Source organism: Eublepharis macularius, chromosome 1 (assembly GCF_028583425.1).
Source record: "Eublepharis macularius isolate TG4126 chromosome 1, MPM_Emac_v1.0, whole genome shotgun sequence".
Lineage (NCBI taxonomy): Eukaryota > Metazoa > Chordata > Lepidosauria > Squamata > Eublepharidae > Eublepharis > Eublepharis macularius.
In genome coordinates, this window is record NC_072790.1 from 118,869,168 (window position 1) to 118,887,100 (window position 17,933).

At 41.3% G+C, this 17,933-nt stretch overlaps 1 protein-coding gene across 1 annotated transcript in view; it reads left to right on the forward strand.

The window, feature by feature from the left end:
• The window catches only part of PEX7 (peroxisomal biogenesis factor 7), a 129,742-nt gene extending 115,715 nt beyond the window's left edge, over window positions 1–14,027 (forward strand). The window contains exon 10 of the mRNA XM_054993892.1: window positions 11,780–14,027. Within this exon, the coding sequence (XP_054849867.1) occupies window positions 11,780–11,848 (69 nt within the window). The 3' untranslated portion in view covers window positions 11,849–14,027. The remainder of the gene's footprint in view (window positions 1–11,779) is intronic.
• The last annotated feature ends 3,906 nt before the right edge of the window (window positions 14,028–17,933 follow it).

Genomic DNA, 17,933 nt, shown 5'->3' on the forward strand with positions numbered 1-17,933 from the left:
CAGGTTTTTAGAGGACAGTCAAGAGTAGGTATCTTGTAAATTTGGTGGAGTTTGCTTGAAAAATACTACCCCCAGCCTTCCGGATAGTCCCCAGATACTTTTCCCTATACGGAATAATGGAGACTGAGTGGGGGCATCACCTTTGGGGAACCATAACTGGCCCCAATCTTCATGAATCTTGGAGAATCTTTATAGGATAATGAAGAGTAGGTTCCCTCCAAATTTGGTGAAGTTTGGTTGAAAAATGACACCCTCCGTTCCCACTCGATAGCTCTTAGATTGATTTTTCCATAAAAAACAATGGCTGAATTTTACCAATTTTTTACTGAAATTCAGTAAAAATTTGGAATACCTGTTTTTTGATTCAGAATACCTGAATTTCACTGAATCAGCCAAAATTTGGAATTTTAATCTGAATTCTGAACTGAACTTCACACCCCTATTCAGGAGTACTGAACAGAAATAGGACAGAAACAACAGGGGGAAGCACTGAAAGATCATGGGAGCCATTTGAATTCCAGCTGTTCCCTGCCTGCTTGTGGGGAATTTCCTTTCACTTAATTCTCCAGCCTTACAAAATCTGAACATGTGCCAGTTCAATGGCTGCATCCCTTTTTGTAACACTAAATTCCATACTTAGTGGCACCTGAGAACTTTGTTTGGCAATGTAGTATACCCCATTGCTATGTATGGATGAAAGCTGACTGCTGAAACATGGTGCTGGAGGAGAGTCCTACAGATACCTTGGATGACCAAAAAGACAAATAAGTGGGTTCCAGGGAAATATGTTCTAGATCAAATCAATTAGGACTTCTCCCTAGGAGCAAAAATGACAAAACTGAGCCTATTGTACTATGGTCACATCATGAGAAGACAAGACTCATTTTAGGAAACATAGAAGGCAGTAGAAAGAAAGGAAGACCCAAAATGAGATGAATTCACTCAATAAAAGAAGCTATGGCCTCCAGTTTGCAAGATCTGAGCAAAGTTGTTAATAATAAGACATTTTAGAGGTCTTTCTTTCATAGGATTGCCATAAGTCAGAAGCAATTTGACTGCATATAACACACACAAATCTGGAATGAACAGTTGAGAATTGCAACCAAGAAGCGTCCTATTTGGACATGATAATATTGTAAAATATGCAGCCTTATTATAATTTGGTGAAGGAGATTCAAAAGAACAAATGTATGGTAATCGGAGCTTTCTCAAGTCTTCAATGATACGTGCCACACCTTCCAATAGCAGCAGGTATCCTACCACTTCATTGAGCAACGTTTGAAGAGTTTTTTCTAACAAAAAGGCTGGAGGAAATCAGAGGAAGGTTCCTCTTCCTGTCTAAGATATGATATATGCCAGTTTCTTTGAACACTGACAAACCATAGCACATCTTAACTGTTGGCATAATACATCTAATCATATCTTTAATGTTTTCAGCATAGTAGCATTCATTTTCATCTGCTATGAAATAAGTTGTGCATTTCTGTTTGTCTGCATTAAGTGCTTTCTAAATACGTGTTTTGAGAATGCAAATCTATTTTATCACTAATTGCTTTTAAAAACTCACAGTTCATATCTGTTGAAAAAGAGCAGTACATAATTTTTATTAGATAAAATTTAACATGTTGAGTACATTTAAAAACATATCCACTGGTTCTTGGGTTCTGATTCTCTTAGTGCTTTTGAGTTTGGCAAGTATTAACAATTATTCTAAGTGATCTTTCTTGTGTTCTTAAGCACTGAAAAGATGGTTTATCATCCAGGTAATTTTCAAGAGACTGAACAGATCACCCTAGGGTACTGGAAAAGGTCTGAATAGCAAAGCAAGACTATAGTGACAAATAGCTAATTGAGAACCTGTCAGAGGTGTAAATCAGTTGGCAGAAAATTGAAATCTAGCATTCATTATCGAATGTCTACTAGCTTTAATTCTGTTGATAAGAATCAACATTACTAGTATAGACAAAGATAAACATTTTAATAAAAGATGGGATGTATTTAAAGGTATTGAAACTAAATTTACAGGGGGTAAGCTTTGGTAGTCTACATACTTATGGACCTCATAGTATGGCTTTGAGGGAAAGGGGTTTAATTTACATGCTGTGGATAGACTTCCATATTTCATGCTGACAGACTGGTTAGTATTAACATTGCAATCTATAAGTTAAGCTAATGCTACCGAAACTTATCCTTTCTCTGGAAACATCAGGAACAATATACAGGATAGCATTTGCGGTGTTTATTGCCAGGAGCAGAAGGGGGGGGGACCCAGTCCAGAACAATTCACTTTCAAAGGCAATATGTTAATTATTCACCAGTCTGAAACTACCCCCCCCCATTTTATGCAAAGATAAGGGGGGAAGCAACCCTGAAAGGAAAATATACATTGTACTGTATTATGGTGCTGTGGAAAATGTAAAGCATAGCACACTTAAATCTCATGAATTTTCGTTGCTCTTTTTATATTTCATACTATTGAAGATCCCAAATAAAAGAGCTGTTCTTGTTTAAATCACCACTCTTCTTAGCAAGAAGCAACATCTGGAGTAAAATTGGACTCTCACTTTTTTGTATTTTACTTGGAAAATGGCAGTCTTAAATATATGTGCTTCTTGCACCAACAGCTGCAAGAAGCATGTATATTGCACTCTGGTATATGTTTCCAAGTACTGTTTAAAAGCACTCCTGAGACAAAACAAAGACAAATGGGTTACTTGGCAGCCCTACCGCTTGTATTTCTTAAAGGAACAGAAATGAACAGGGTCCACAGCATATCCTGGAGTTACTGGGGAATAGTTCCAAAAAAGTTGACTTAACAAAACAAGAGTCCTTCCTCCAATAATGTCGAATACTAATTCTTCATGCAGATTTCACAGCATCTAATCACAAGAAAAAAGTAAACTTGTTACAATTTATCTGTTTATAATAAATAGGAAAAAAACCCTTTCCTGATCCATTTGGTAACTAGAAGTCTATTTATGATCTTTCCTTAAATAAAATAAAGAACCATTATTAGTGAAAATAATTTCCAAAGTCATTAGTTTTAAGCTTTGATCAGTTGTTACATTTTAATGCTCAATTTCAAAGAAGACCACTTAATACTATAAATCAAAATTTACCATCATTAATTCATACTATAATTTCCTTAATCTTCTTCTCTGTTCCAACTTCCATAATTTTCTTTGTCCCTCATGAGGGGCTGAGAGGTCATAGTCATTTGTTCTCTGGTAAAAGCTTTTTAAAGATGTTGGCCCTGATCCAGCTAGTTAATTGTGACGAGCGCCCATTGAAACCAATATGGCAAATTAGACAGTGGGACTAAATCACAACTTTTGCTGGATCATGGCCATTAAGAGCCCTAGAGACTGCATCAAAAGATCACGTTACCATAATGAATGCTCTTCTGCTTAAGCCTACAAATGTCTTCCATTCTAATCTGGTAAACAAAAGTGATTGTTGGCTAGAGGATGGAAAACAATGAAGAAAATATTTTTAATTCTAACAGTTATAACTACTTTTGTGTGGCAGCTGAATGTCCCAGAGTATCTGAATCTGGCTACTTTCAGATTTTGTTAAATGGCCATTGTTCTGTCTTGTGCCTGCTGGCTACCCAAAGTAGACACCCTATTCTGTCTGTTATTTCCTGATGCAGAAGGGGCAGCATGTTATCAAAGATGTCTAATTCAAGTTGTTCCTGCTGACACAATGACAAATGACACGTATTTAACTGCTGATGGACATGCTATATAATTAAGATAAATGGCAGTGTGACAATATACATACCAGTTACATTGTGGCAAAGTGTAGTTTCTTGCATGAATTACCAGGTTATTAAAAATGTGCTTCTGTGGAATATGCAGTTTGAACCCAAACTTAGTTAATGCAGTTTGAAACTGTTTTCTTTGGTGTTGATGTCCACCAGCAACATACCAGTTATGAACTTGTCTTCATATTTCTCTACTGGTATACATCCCATTTGAATAAGAGGAATTTATTTCAGTGGAGTGCCTTTAGGATTTCTCTGCTTGGTGATTGTATAACTTAGTTTAACTTAGCATTTGCTGTGCTTAAAATGGAAAGTTATTAATGACTGGTTCAGACATTCACCAGCACCACTTTTCCTTCTTATATGAGGTTTTATAGGGATTTCTGGCTTTATACTTTGGAGAAGTTTTATATTCACAGTCAAAATAAATATTGTTCCTCTAGAAAACTTTTTCCTATGCTACTCTTCAGTTTTAGGCTGATTCCACACACATTGGATAATGCACTTTCAATGCACATTATCAGTCATTTAAGGTGGATTTTTTGTTCCGCACACACAAAAATCTGTTCCAAATGGTCTATAAAGAGGATTGGAAGTGCATTATCCAACGTGTGCGGAATCACTCTAAATTTGTGCTCTAACATCATACAGAGATTCTGTGTTTGAAAGAATAATTTCAGCTATGTTGAAGAGTAAGAACAAAGTCCAAAAGCACCTTAAAGCACTCCCATGGCTTCTGGAAGTGATGTCATTGTGCCAGCTGGAGGAGCATGTGGTGCTTGTTTTCCCAGGTTGCCTGCCAGTGAGTGCTGGTCAGTCGCTGGACAGCTTGCCACCTCCCACCCATCACCAGTGATTAGCAGGCAGAGGGGCAAATCACTGGGAGTTTGCTCACCATGGCAGGCAGGTCTACTCACCATCAGAGACAGGCTTCACAACTCGGTACTTTGTCCTCTCCCCCAGAGGTGGAGTCAAATCACTCTGCTGGACTACTAGGCACAGCTACCCTCGATACTGTCTACTCTCTCACCGAGGCGGACCTGAACTGACTGCTGTTGTCTCCCTCCAACATTCCATCCCTCTCTGAATGGTGATTGTATGCTGGGGTCTCGAGGATGAAACGTCTGAGTGGCTGTCTTTCAAGGACAGCCTCCTGTCTGTCACTGCTTGTATTTACGTCAACTACAGTTTTGTAATTTCAGAATATCTTTGTCTCTAATGTATTTAACATCTTAAAACTTACTATTGGAAACAGAATAAGAGAATACTTCTCTGATACTTCTTAAAGATATGTTTCCTTTCCAAAGGGTTCCTCTCCTAAAAATTTCTGGTATTGAATTTGTAGACCTGGCATGGGAAGCTGGGAGAGAATGGGTGTTCTACTGGTGTACTGACCACCCAGCTCACCATCTGATATTCTGCTGAGGTTGTCAGAGGTGGTTGCTGATGTTGTTTGGAGGTTTGGCTTGATTCTAAGCTTTCCATGGACAAACAGGTGTCCATGGTGGCTAGAAGAGTATTTTCCCATCTTCTCAAGGCCTGACAACTTTTTCCATATCTATCTCAGTCCAGCCTTGCAACATTGCTCCATGCTACCATCACCTCTTGTTTAGATTACTGCAATTCACTCTACATAGGGCTACCCTTGAAGATGCTCCAGAATGTGGCTGCTCAGTTGCTGACCAAGCCACTATGCTCAGCTCATATAACACTGATTTTGAAGCAGCTGCACTGGTTACCAATCAGCCTCTGGATCCAATTCAAGGTGTTGGTCCTCACTAGGGCTGTGTGCTTCGGGTTTTGCTTCGGGTAAAGTTACTTCATCGCTACGGAAATGCTTCGGAAAGCTTCGGGGCTTGTTTAAAGGGCCCCACCACTGCTTGCAATCAGCGGCGGGGCCCTTTAAACATTAACCCCCCACCTCCCCCGCCACCTACCTTGCGGTGGCTCCAGGCCAGCTCTTCTGCCACCATTGCACTGCCACCCAAGCCTGCAGGGTGGTGAGGAAGGCCGGAGCTGCCTCCTCCGGCCCTTCCTGCCCCTCAAATGGCCGTGGCGTGCCAGCGCCATGGCGGCCATTTGAGGGGCAGGAAGGGCCAGAGGAGGCGGAGAAAGCCCTTCCTGCCCTTCAAATGGCCACTGTGACACTGGCACATCGCGGCCATTTGAGGGGCAGGAAGGGCCGGAGGAGGCAGCTCTGGCCTTCCCCACCACCCTGCAGGCTTGCATGGCGACAGAGGAGCCAGTGGCTCCAGGCCATGCAGCCTTGTGCTGCCACCGCTGCTGCCGCCCAGCTGATAACCCAGGTAAGTGGGTGGGGGTTGGAGGGATCTTCCCAGGGTTGGGTGGGGGGTGGAGGGGTCTCCATGGGGAGGTGAAGGGGTTGCCCCAGGGAGGGTGGGTGGTGGTGGGGAGTTCCCCCCCTTGCTTCAGTATGCTCTGAATCTTCATGGAGCATACCGAAGCAATTTCCGAACCCCGAATCCGAAGTGGCTTGCTGCTTCGGATTTGGGGGTATTCCGAATCGGTTTCCTGCTTCGGGTAAACCTGAAGCTGGAATACCAAATCTACCCACCCATACACAGCCCTAGTCCTCACCTTTAAAGCCCTTTAAGATATGGGACCCTCATACCACAGTATGGGACCCCCACCACTGCCGCCTGCTTCATCCATCTTTTCAAGTCTTCCTGGTGGTTCCTGGTCCTGGGGTGCCACAACTTTCTTCTAGCAGGAAGATTGTGGCATCCTCCCTTTGGAATGCACTGTTGGAAGGCACTTGTGCTCAGCAGGACCTGTTGATGTTTCAGAAACTCTATAAGGCAGAACTGTTCCCGCATGCTTTTGCTATCTAAAATTCTTTTACAAGGCAGAGCAAATTACTGTGCATTTTTATCTATCTGCAATTTTTATGTTATTCATAGGGTTTTATAGGCTGGAGTTGGGACTAGAGTGGTTTTTAATTATTGTATCAGGCTATTTTATCGTAATTGTATCGAATATTATATTTTTGTATTGTTTTTAACTGTTGTAGTGAACATCTTCAAGATCTTAACTAAAGAGAAGTATAAAAATTAAATTAATTAATTAATTAAATGATTTTTTTAAAGCATACAATTCTAAAGTTTCTGTAGAGCGCCCTCTATGATCACTGATGGAACTTATACACAACATCTGCAGAACGTCTGCACATCATGGATAGTTCTTGAGAAAATGACAAATGTATATATAGAGAGAGAGAGAGACAAAAGTCCTACCACCAGCCAAGGTGCCATTTTCCTCCTCCCCCACACTCAGTAATTTGACAAGAAAAGATCTGCCCTCCTATCTAAAAAAGCCATTAGGTACCTCTTCCAATATCAAAGGGAAGGATTCCTCCCCACCAGGATATACAAGATACAGATACCTTTGAAATGCTCTCTGTTTTATGTTGAGACATGCATCTTGGGGCTGGCATCAGGATGTCAAGCAACTGTTGGGGCCCAAGAAGGCTTACCAGCCTCTGAGTCAATGCCAAGCAATAAAAGGCTTTAGATATCACCAAAGATAGACAGGTTGAGAGATAATCTTACATTTCTTCTGATTGGCAGTGCCCAGGAAAACAGATGAAACCTGCTCTTTTGCACTCCTTTGAACCCTTCCAGTGTTGACAAAGGTACCAGTTCACTCCATGTGCACTTGCCTAGGTTCATCCCGCCCAAGGCTGCAGCTAGTACTGGGATATCTACTGGACTGGAAGTGGTACTTCACTTGCTGCTTTGAGTTGGATGATGCTAGTCCTGGCCTGGATAGTTCAGGCAAGCCTGATCTCATCAGATCTTGGAAGCTAAGCAGAATTGGCTTTGGTTAATATTTGGATGAGAGTCCTCAAAGAAGACCAGGCAATGGCAAACCCTCTCTGTTGCAGAGGCAGGCAATGGTAAACCACCTCTGTTAGTCTCTTGCCTTGAAAATCCCAGCAGGGTAAGCATAAGTTAACTATGATTTGATGGCATTCTCCACTACCACTGCCAATCTTGGTGGTGGTGTAATGGTTAGAGTGTTAGATTAGGATCTGGAAGATCCAGGTTTGAATCTTCACTCTGCCATGGCAGCTTGCTAGGTGACCTTGGGCTATTCACACACACTCAAGCTAACCTACGTCACACAGTTGTAAGGATAAAACAGTGGAGAGTGATGTAAGCCATTTTGGGTCCCCATTTCGGGGAATGGTGGAGTATGGGGGATTCCGCATGATCAATTTTGATCGGACTTTCTGAGCAGTCATGCCGCGGTGGAGTCCTACGAATCCACTTCTCCCCGATTCCACATTAGGCTTTTGTTTCGCACATTTCATCGGCTCAAAGTCCATCATGAGGAATTTTTGACAGGATAAAAATTGATTCCTCATCGCTTTTTCCAGGGGAAGTGTCGAATGATGCACATCTTCATTTTTTTTTATTCCCCCCCAAAAAAAACGTTGCTACAAATAAACGTTGCATCAAACCAACACATTAGAAAAAAATTCTCACAAAAAAACGTTGCTACACATAAACGTTACATCAAACCAACACATTAGAAAAAAATTTCTCACAAAAAAAACATTGCTACACATACACGTTGCATCAAACCAACACATTAGAAAAAAATTTCTCACAAAAAAATGTTGCTACACATAAACGTTGCATCAAATAAACATATTGGATAGGCCAGAGCACTTCCCGCTGATATTGTGGAAGAGTATTGGCTAGTGACATTTGGAGGGAAAATTGTTACCAATGACCCCACGTCTATCTTTCCCGCTTTCTTCGTGAGAAGTGTGGTTTAGTGATAGATGTTGTGTTGAGGACGGTCTCTCTCCCTCCATGAAATGCCTAGACCACTAGTTGAATGCTGAAGTCCCTCCATCACACTTTCACTCTACCTCAGAAGCTGTCAGCTGTCAGCGAGCAACAAGTAACAAATTTGGCCTGTTGTAAAATGGATCCGTTATTGGTCAGCTGTTATCATGTGACACAGGATATGTTTCTGCATAGATTTGTAGAAACATTGCAACTTTTTTTACATTTTTTTTTTAAAAAAAAGAGGGAAAGGGTAGTGGGTGTAGCTTAGAAAACATGATTGGCCAATCAAATTAAGTTGATTCGAAGGGCGAGAGAAAAGGGCAAGGGTGGGGAGAACATCGGATAAAGAATTCCGCATGATTAAAATCCCTAATCTGCTGCGCATGGACAAATAAGTCGGGGAGAAAGCAGGATGGAAAAAAAACAGACAAAACGTGCAGTAACTTCGAATCTGCTGCTAGGATTGCCTTCCCACGTGTGGAAACACAAGAAAAAATCGAGGTCATTTAGAAGCTGAAGCAGGGAAAACCATTCGTGCGGAATCACCCTATAAGAGAAACAAATCAGTCAGTCAATCAATTGGTGAGCGAGCGAGCGAGCGAGCCTATTTTCTGCCCAGGAGCTCATGGTAGCATACATGGAGCTCCACTCCTTTATTTTATCCTCACTGCAGCCCTTATTTAGGGTAGATGGAGAGTGACTAGCTCAAAGACAATCCAACAAGCTTTGTGGCTGAGTCGGAATCTGAACCCAAGTCTCTCAAGTCAAAATTCAGTACCCTGACCACTACAGAATATTAGCTCTCAAGTTACTATAATAGAGCATTGGATTGTATCTGGAAAACCAAGATTCACATTTCACGTTACTGGGTTGGTTTGCCTTGATTTGTCTTATAAATCACTGCATGTATGTGTTTGAGCATGCATTCACTCATATGCGCACATGAACCATCAAGTTGCAGCTGACTTATGGCAACCCCTATTGGGGTTTTCAAGGTAAAAGATGTTCAGAAGTGGTTTACCATTGTCTGCCTGTGTGTTGCAACCCTGACCTTTCTTGGTAGTCTCCCATCCACATGTTGACCAGGGCCAACCCTGCTTTGCTTTTGAGAATCACTACCTGTCTGAAATAATAGTGGGAATAATAATGATCCATGATAAGGTATAACGATGTATGAATTCTGTGCTTTAGGATTACATAAATCCTTTTTTTAAAAGTTAAATACTGCTCAAACTTTGGTGAGCAGTTAACTGGCATTTCCTCCTTTTGTGTGTTAAGTGCTATATTGCCAGGCAACAGACTGCCTTTTTAGGTCCACATGTTGCTTCTTTTGTAGCATAGGTGTCTATTGACTCATCACAGTGTTTTCTACAGAGATAGATTTGCATCTGTTAGACTTCAAGAGATCACAAATATTTATCAGAATTATTTCCTGTTCATATTTTCTTTGCAGTCATCGCTTAGTTACGCTTCAGGTTTTCACAACGTTATCAGAAATGGAGCTGAATTGAATTATGCAAAAAGGACCTCAGAAGTCTGCATTTTGTAGAAACCCTGTTTGCTCTTCCTATGAGCTGATGAACTTAACTCCGTTACTGTATTTGTGTTCAGAAGCTACTGTGTGGTACTAATTAAGTTGATCACAGGTGGGAATTCCCCAATGATTTTGCAGATGGTGTTTTATGTATTGTTTCCTCTTGGCAACTGGATGTACTAAAAGAGACATACCTACTTCTCATTTCTGAATAGTATGCTTAGAAGAAACCCCACTGGCAGAGTGTTGCGGTCTACAAAAAAAATCAATAATGAAAAAGAATTTTTTTTGTAATTATATAAAGCAAATATTTACCACTTAGGGAATTTGTTTCCTACTTAGAAAAACATATCTTGCTGAATAATAGCCAAATATATTTTTCTCAGTTTTGCTCCTTACTGTACTAATAGGATTTTAAATTGGGATAATTCTGTTTTATAACAGAATAATAAATTATGGGTATAACAGAATAATAAATTACAGGTAGGCAAGATCCCTATGCGAAAAGGACATTTTTGTAAAGTATACACATCGGCTTATGTTAAGCGCTATCATTAACTTGATTTCTGTGGAAAGTTCTTTCATAGTTGTGATAATTTCTTTGGCACTTTAACTGTACCAATACATAGTACATCATTCAGTTATCTAGCTGTCATTCTGGATCACTTCCCCTTCCTTCCTTCCTTCCTTCCTTCCTTCCTTCCTTCCTTCTACAGTTTGACTATAGAACTTTAATTACATTGTAAAGTATGATCCATTTTGTATTGTAGTTATCCTCTTAAAATTGCCTGACCCTGATCATCATTTATTTTAGGTCTGTAAAATCTATGTGTGCATTTGTTCCTAGGAGTTTAATAAGATTCTGGTTAATAAGATGATGGGAATAGTTTGGTCAGCAATCCATTCCCTCAGGCCAGTGTAGTCCCTCCATACATTACACTTTCCTGTTTATATTTGGAAAAGCTATTTTGGGAACAATAAAAAAATGGCGATTGGCAAACATTTTTGTAATGTGGGTAAGATGATATGAAAGTCTGAAATTCTCCTGTGGTGAAAATTTGGATTTTTCTTTCTCATTCATGCCTGTCATCCAAGCATCCCAAAATTCTTGCCTACAATAATTTTCTGACCACATAGGCAAACTGTGCTTTCTGAATGGGTGAGGCATGGTCACCTGAGGTGCTTTGCTTGTGAGGTTATTTGGAGACCTCCTTTCTAGTAGGGAAGTAGGAACAGTGAGAGCTGGGAGTAAAACTTCCTCTCCAGTGTGCTCTAGAATACTTTTCATAACAAGGTCAACAGAATTATCATAAAAAAACAACCCATAAAGATATTGCAGTGGCCCACATAAAGAGTAATTAACCACAGAATAGGTACAATTAGATGTTCTGAAACACCTGCCAAGATCAAATGTCTTGCATGGATTTCTAAAAGAGAGCAAGGAGGAGCATTTATTTGAATGTACATTGTTACAATATTGCAGGATGTTGTACTAAATTGGTAGGCAAAATAATGAAAACTAGAATCTGGGTGCCAGTCATAACAAATACAAAGATTATGTAGGTATCTTTTTTTGTTCATAATACTGTAATTCCTTTTTGCTTTTGTCTGTTTTTCTCCCAGCATCTCTGTATAGTGAATTGTATTTTATCTCCATAGGTGGCAGACTGTGCATGGGATGAGACAGTGAAGATCTATAGCCCCTCTTCATTAGTAATTTCTGCATAGAATGATAAACTCCATGGAAGACCGCAAATTTAAAAGGAATCCCTTCCAGTGTCCTGGACAAGACAGAACAGTCACAGGGTGTATTGGAGTCTTGATCACTCTTTTATTTCTTAAAATTTGATTTCATGTTTCAGATGAAGACATGGTGTTCAGGGCAGGCTCAGATAGTTCTTTTCTATAAAGCTACAATGGGAAGTGCAGAAAAATTACTTGGTGTGGGGATAGATTGAGGAGGAGGGCAGAAACACCGCTAGACTTCTCTGAGGCATGTTAAGGGGTATATGACAAGCAATTGTGTGAATATTGAGGGATTTAAATAAACAGTGTAATCCTAAATAGGGTTACTCCAATCTAAGCCCATTAAAATCAATGGGCTTAAACTGCTGTAACTTTGCTTAGGATTGCACTGAAAGTGTCATACATCTGCCATAGGAAAAGAAATGCAAATGGCATTGTAAGTTGACCACTCATCTCTCTTTAAATATGATGATTACCACACAATAACACAGCATCAATCTGACATATATAGCATTCATTTGCTTTCACTCTGGATATGTTTGCTATGGACCCCACATTATAACATGGTGCTTCCTGCTGATGAACAGAAAATTACACACTATCTAACTCTGCTTTATCCAATTTCTGTTTGTTTATTTTTACTCAGGAAAAATATTATCTACAATCACATCATGTTACAGGGACAGGCATGCCCAGGGAGCGAAGAGAAGTTGGTAGCTGGAAAAATCAACTAAGGTTGAAAAAGCCGCCATTTGACTCTCTTGCCAAGCAATGGGCTGTGGCAAAACTTCCGAAATCCATTGGGTGGGTCATTTTTCAGTTGGGAGAGGGTTCCACCTGTCTTATGATATTATTCATGGAACTTCATGTTTTCTGAATAAAGTATGTGTACATGTGAGCTAGAACAAGTTTCAACAACACCTTTAGTACCTATAAAGAATGCCCATGCTTATTTTCTGGTTGTAATCCAAATCATTTCCATGGGAGATATTTAAACACTGGTTTGAGGTTTTTTCCCCGAGCTGCTTTGGGAGAAAACATAAGGTTTGCTTTGGAGTTTTGTTTGAGGTAGACTTGATTCCTGGGATCAGTTTTGACCATCTTTATGCTTTAGAATATCAGAATTTGAGTCCAGTGGCACCTTAGAAACCAACAAGATTTTCAGTGTATGAGCTCTGTCTCTCAAAAGTTCATACCCTAAAAATCTTGTTGGTCTTTGAGGTGCCACTGGACTCAAATCCTGCTGTTCTACTGCAGACCAACATGGCTACCCACCAAATACTATCTTTATGCTGTAGAAGTATCAAGCATTTGCTGGTCATTTGTTGAGAAGAAATCCTGAAATTATGGCGGTGGAAGAAATTTAATTTAGAAATCTAGCCCTATTTGTGAGTTCCACACACTGAAGTCTGTCATATTTTTGGGAGGACAAAGTATCTCTGTTTTAATTATCATCTGGTACTAAGTCTGTAATACATAGCTAAAATATGTAGGTATTATCTGATTGTTATGTATATTCCATCTGGTAGCTAAAGCAAGCCAAACTTTGTCATTTTAATATAGAAATCTGGGCACACAGTGTTGATTATTGAAAGGACTCTAGTAATGCACCTGAAGGAACTCATCTATGGGTACTTTTCTTTATATCTGCATAAAAGCTGTTCTGAGTAGAGGAGCTTCATGCAAGTTTGTGATCTACTGGGCTAGAACAGACTTCTGAATCTTACTGTGTTGTGTTATATGTTATATTTTGTGTTTTCCTTGATAGGATATTGCAAAAGATTTACAAGTATTTGTGACACTCAGTCTGTGAACTGAGAAATTACACAGAACCATAAAAAGTACTGCATACAGCTTTGGTAATAATCAAGGCAATAAATGCTAGACTTCTGCAATAAAATGGATAATTTCAAGCGTTAAGAGCAGTTTCCTTATCTCCTACCTGAATAACTGTGCAAGCAACATGTAGAGAAGACAGAGTAATCTAGAATATTCTGTAAATCCTGATATTATGTAAAAGACAATTGGAATAGCTAAAATAATAGTTTTCCGCATGATAGCCTATTATGAACTTTAAAAGCTTGAGAAAAGTCACATGAGAACACAAAATCTAAAACTATATATGCAAAAATCTTGTAAATAAATAAATAAACTCTCTTTGATGGAAAGAGGTGCTAGTGCCTGGTCTTTACTCCCACAGACAGAGAAATGTCTTCTGTTTTGTTGTCTTCATTAACTGACTTCCACATCACCAGCTGCGGAGATCAAAAGTCCTCTGAAAAATGAGAAAATCCAGCCATGAATGCGTGCATTAAATAAATGCAGTATGGCTTTTAACCTTAACAAATATTTTCTAAAGTAGAAAAAGAATACAGACATCTTGCAGCACAGTGAAAAATGTTTCATCAGCAGTAATTGAAAGCTAATTTTTAATTCTTTGAGCATGATATTTTTTTAAAAAAGTAATGGCTTTTAAGGATCACAGCAGTTGCTTATACTTCTTCAGCTGCTGCATTCAGAAGTGGCCTTTTAAGCAAAAATGTCATTAGTGTTTAATCCTTATTTTAAAGGGCACATTAAAGTTCTTTCATATTTTTCTTTTTGCATCACTTTGCACATGCCGTGAAAATGTGGTATTTCTACAAAATTGCTCTGTTTTATCACAGTATGTTTTTTAAATTATTGTAATTCCACCTTGAAAATAGTATTCTTAGGAGACCAATCATTACTTACGGTGGCACAGGCTTTTTGAAATCATTGGTTTCATCTATGCAAGTAGCCAGTGAATCACCCCTAGGCTAGATTAAAGGGTACTGGCCATTTAATTTTTCCAAGTGGTGCCTGGCCTAATTAGTTCTGGGAGTCCTTTAGAGAACTGCTATTGTTCAATATAGCACTGTGGCAAGTTTGGGCAACAGTTTATACCAGAATAGTTGTCTGGGAACGCCAGGCATGGTGCCCCAGACTTGGTGACGGTCCCTCTGAGGGAGACTCCTCCATCCCCCAACAGCTCCAGGAGGACAAAATTCACCAGCGACTCTGGCAGCCATAGTGCATAGTTGCCCTCACCAGCCCTGTGAGGTCGGCCCTAGCCTCAGCTCCAGGTCAGGGGGCGGTCAGATGATTCCCCCCCCCACGGCAAAGGCAAGCCAGTTCCACCCAACCAGGCCATGCTGCCCTCTCATTGCCTGAGGATGCAGCTTCCCCTCACACTCGCGCAAATAGCTCCCATGCTTTGCAGGTGCCTGGCACATAGGCCACCAGGACGTGAAGCCTCTCCTCGGCTCAGGTGGGTGGCTCCAGAATGGCTCAGGCATTCTGCCCTTGGGCGTTCTTCCCCCAGAGGAATGCCATTCCTGAGGTGGAGCGTGGCCCAGCTCCCACATCGATGGCGGGGAGTAGGCCAAAGTTGGGTGGACCACCTCCCAGGCTCAGCTCCTGTCAAGCTGCCATCTAGCATCTGGCTGTGGGTTTGGCCCAGGCCCTGGGGATGGGAATTGGGGGGTAGGGCTGGGGATGAGGATGAGGGGTGGGGATAAAGGGAAGCAGAGGGAGAATTGGTGAGAGCAAGTCTGCCAGCGAGCAGGCAAACGAGCAGGCAAGCAAACACGAGGCTAACCTCCCAGGGATTCAGTGGGGGCTGAGGTAAAGCTAACCTTCCAATCCCCCTCTACCACATCTGAGACCTGCCAGGAACCCTCAGGGATGCAGGGAGCAGGACAGCAGATGGGCAGAAGCTGGTTCCTGTTCATCTGAAACTCCTGTTCAATCAGAAACTCTTCTGATTGAGTTTCTCTGGGATGTTAATGTCTGATACTGTAGACCAGGGGTGGGGAACGTCGGGCCCACGGGCTGGATACAGCCCGCGAAATCATTTGGTCTGGCCTGCAGGGCCAGTGAGTCCATTGAGGTGGAGCTGGCAGCCACCTTGAGTGCAGCTCTCTGAAGGAGGCACTGTGGCCCATGCCGGCCCCTGATGACCCCCCGGCCCGATCCGGCACCAGCGCCCTGGGCCGCGCAGTGCAAAAGCAACCAGGTGGTGCCTGTTACTTCATGCACTTGCACCCCAGGCCCAACCCGGTGGCAGCACCGCGGGACGTGCAGCACAGAAGCAATCAGGCTGTTGCTTCATGCGCCTGCGCCCCTGGCCCGACCCGGCGGCAGCACTGTGGGACGTGTGGCATAGAAGCAATCAGGCTGTGCCTATTTCTTCATGCGCTTGGTGGATCAATCAGGCTGTGCCTATTGCTTCGTGCACTTGGTGGGTATTGGACATTGGGAAGGTCAGTTTGTAGCTCCTCAAAGTAGCTTCCAGCAGACACTCCATTTTTTGCCACTGTCCCTGCCAATTAGAGAATTCCTATTCTGGCCCATCCAGCCAGGAAAAGGGCCAGTCCCTCAAAGTAGCTGCCAGAAGACACTACCATTTTTGCCACTGTGAAGAGAAAATGACAGGAAAGGGAGGGACCCATGGATCATGCCTTTCCCAGGGTTCAATCTCTCTGAAACTTGGGAGATCTTCAGAGGACAGTGAGGACTATGTTCCCTGAAAATTTGGTGCATATTGGACATTGGGAAGGTCAGTTTGTAGCCCCTCAAAGTAGCTTCCAGCAGACACTCCCGCTTTTGCCACTGTGAAGAGAAAATGATAGGAAAGGAGGACCCATGGATCATGTCTTTTCCAGGGTTCAATATAGCAGGCTAATTTTTAAGTTGATAATTTTGTATGGCCTGCGAATGATGTTATAAATATCCCAACTGGCCCTTGGCAGAAAAAGGTTCCAGTGTCCTTGGAGCTAACCATGGAGCAAGCCATCTGTATTCTGTATTCTAGAGAGATCGCAAGATTCCTAAGCTGATATCTGGAATCAGTAACAGGCTGCATGAATGCTAAGACATTGATGCTCAGACTCGGGAGGATGATTAGGAATGGCCTACTCTGGATGTGATGTGCTGTCTTGAAGAATGAAAACCACTGCTTAGGAGTGCTACTGGACCCTGGACCCAGCCATGTTACTTAAGGTTCAAATGGCAGCAGCGGCTAGCTTTTTTCCATCTTTCTTTGATGTATGTGCACCAGTATCTTTCCTCTGATTCATGCATTTGGTAATCTATAGATTGAACTAATGTACTCTATGTGCAGCAGTCGGTGAGCAGAAAATAATGAGTTATGACAGACTGGACAGAGGAATTGCACCGTGATATTGGTGGTGGTGGGATTATTTGGGGTGTGACTTTTAAAAAAATAATTTAATTTGACGCTAAAAATCAGTATGTGTCTCAATACTTACCATACACCATTGCATATTCTTCAAATGCACCCTTACCCACACATGACACTGTCTTGTATGTTTTGACTCCATATCCATAATCAATAGTGAAAACAATTGTCATTATTTTATAAAAAATAACTGTTTAACTGAAAACAGAACAAACTACTAGTTTAATTTATAATGATTCGTGTTCTAACAACTCCTAAGCATTCTTTGACATGTATAAATATACAAAACATTGCATCAGATTGTCAGACTCATTCCATTTTTTAGCTCCAAAATGTAGTTATTGAACAAGGAGTTGGAGGTTGTCACCTGAAGACTGAGAGCCAAGCTACAAGTGATGCCTGACACAGATTGGACACTTGTCAGCTTCCCTCAAGTTTTGATGGGAAATGTAGGCATCCTGGTCTTGCAGCTGTAATGGAGAGCCAAGCTGTAAAACCAGGACGCCTACATTACCCATCAAAACTTGGGTAATGTAGGCGTGACAAGTGTCCAACCTGTGTAAGGCGTCACTTGTAGTTTGGCTCTGAGGGGATACGTGTATGAATTTTTTTAGAAGTAAACCTTCAAGTCCCCGGGTAAATGAATCTTTGAGCCTGTGTTTACACAAGTGCAAATCTGGGGAATTCCTTAGAAAGTCTTTGTGGTAGGAGACAAAGAGAGGGAAAATACTGAATTTTAATCATTACTGAATGCAGAAAAATAGCAGGAAAGAGAGGGAAGGAAGGAAGCATGGAGGAAGACAATGCAATATACAAAACTTGTAGAATTATTAAAACTATGAGTAA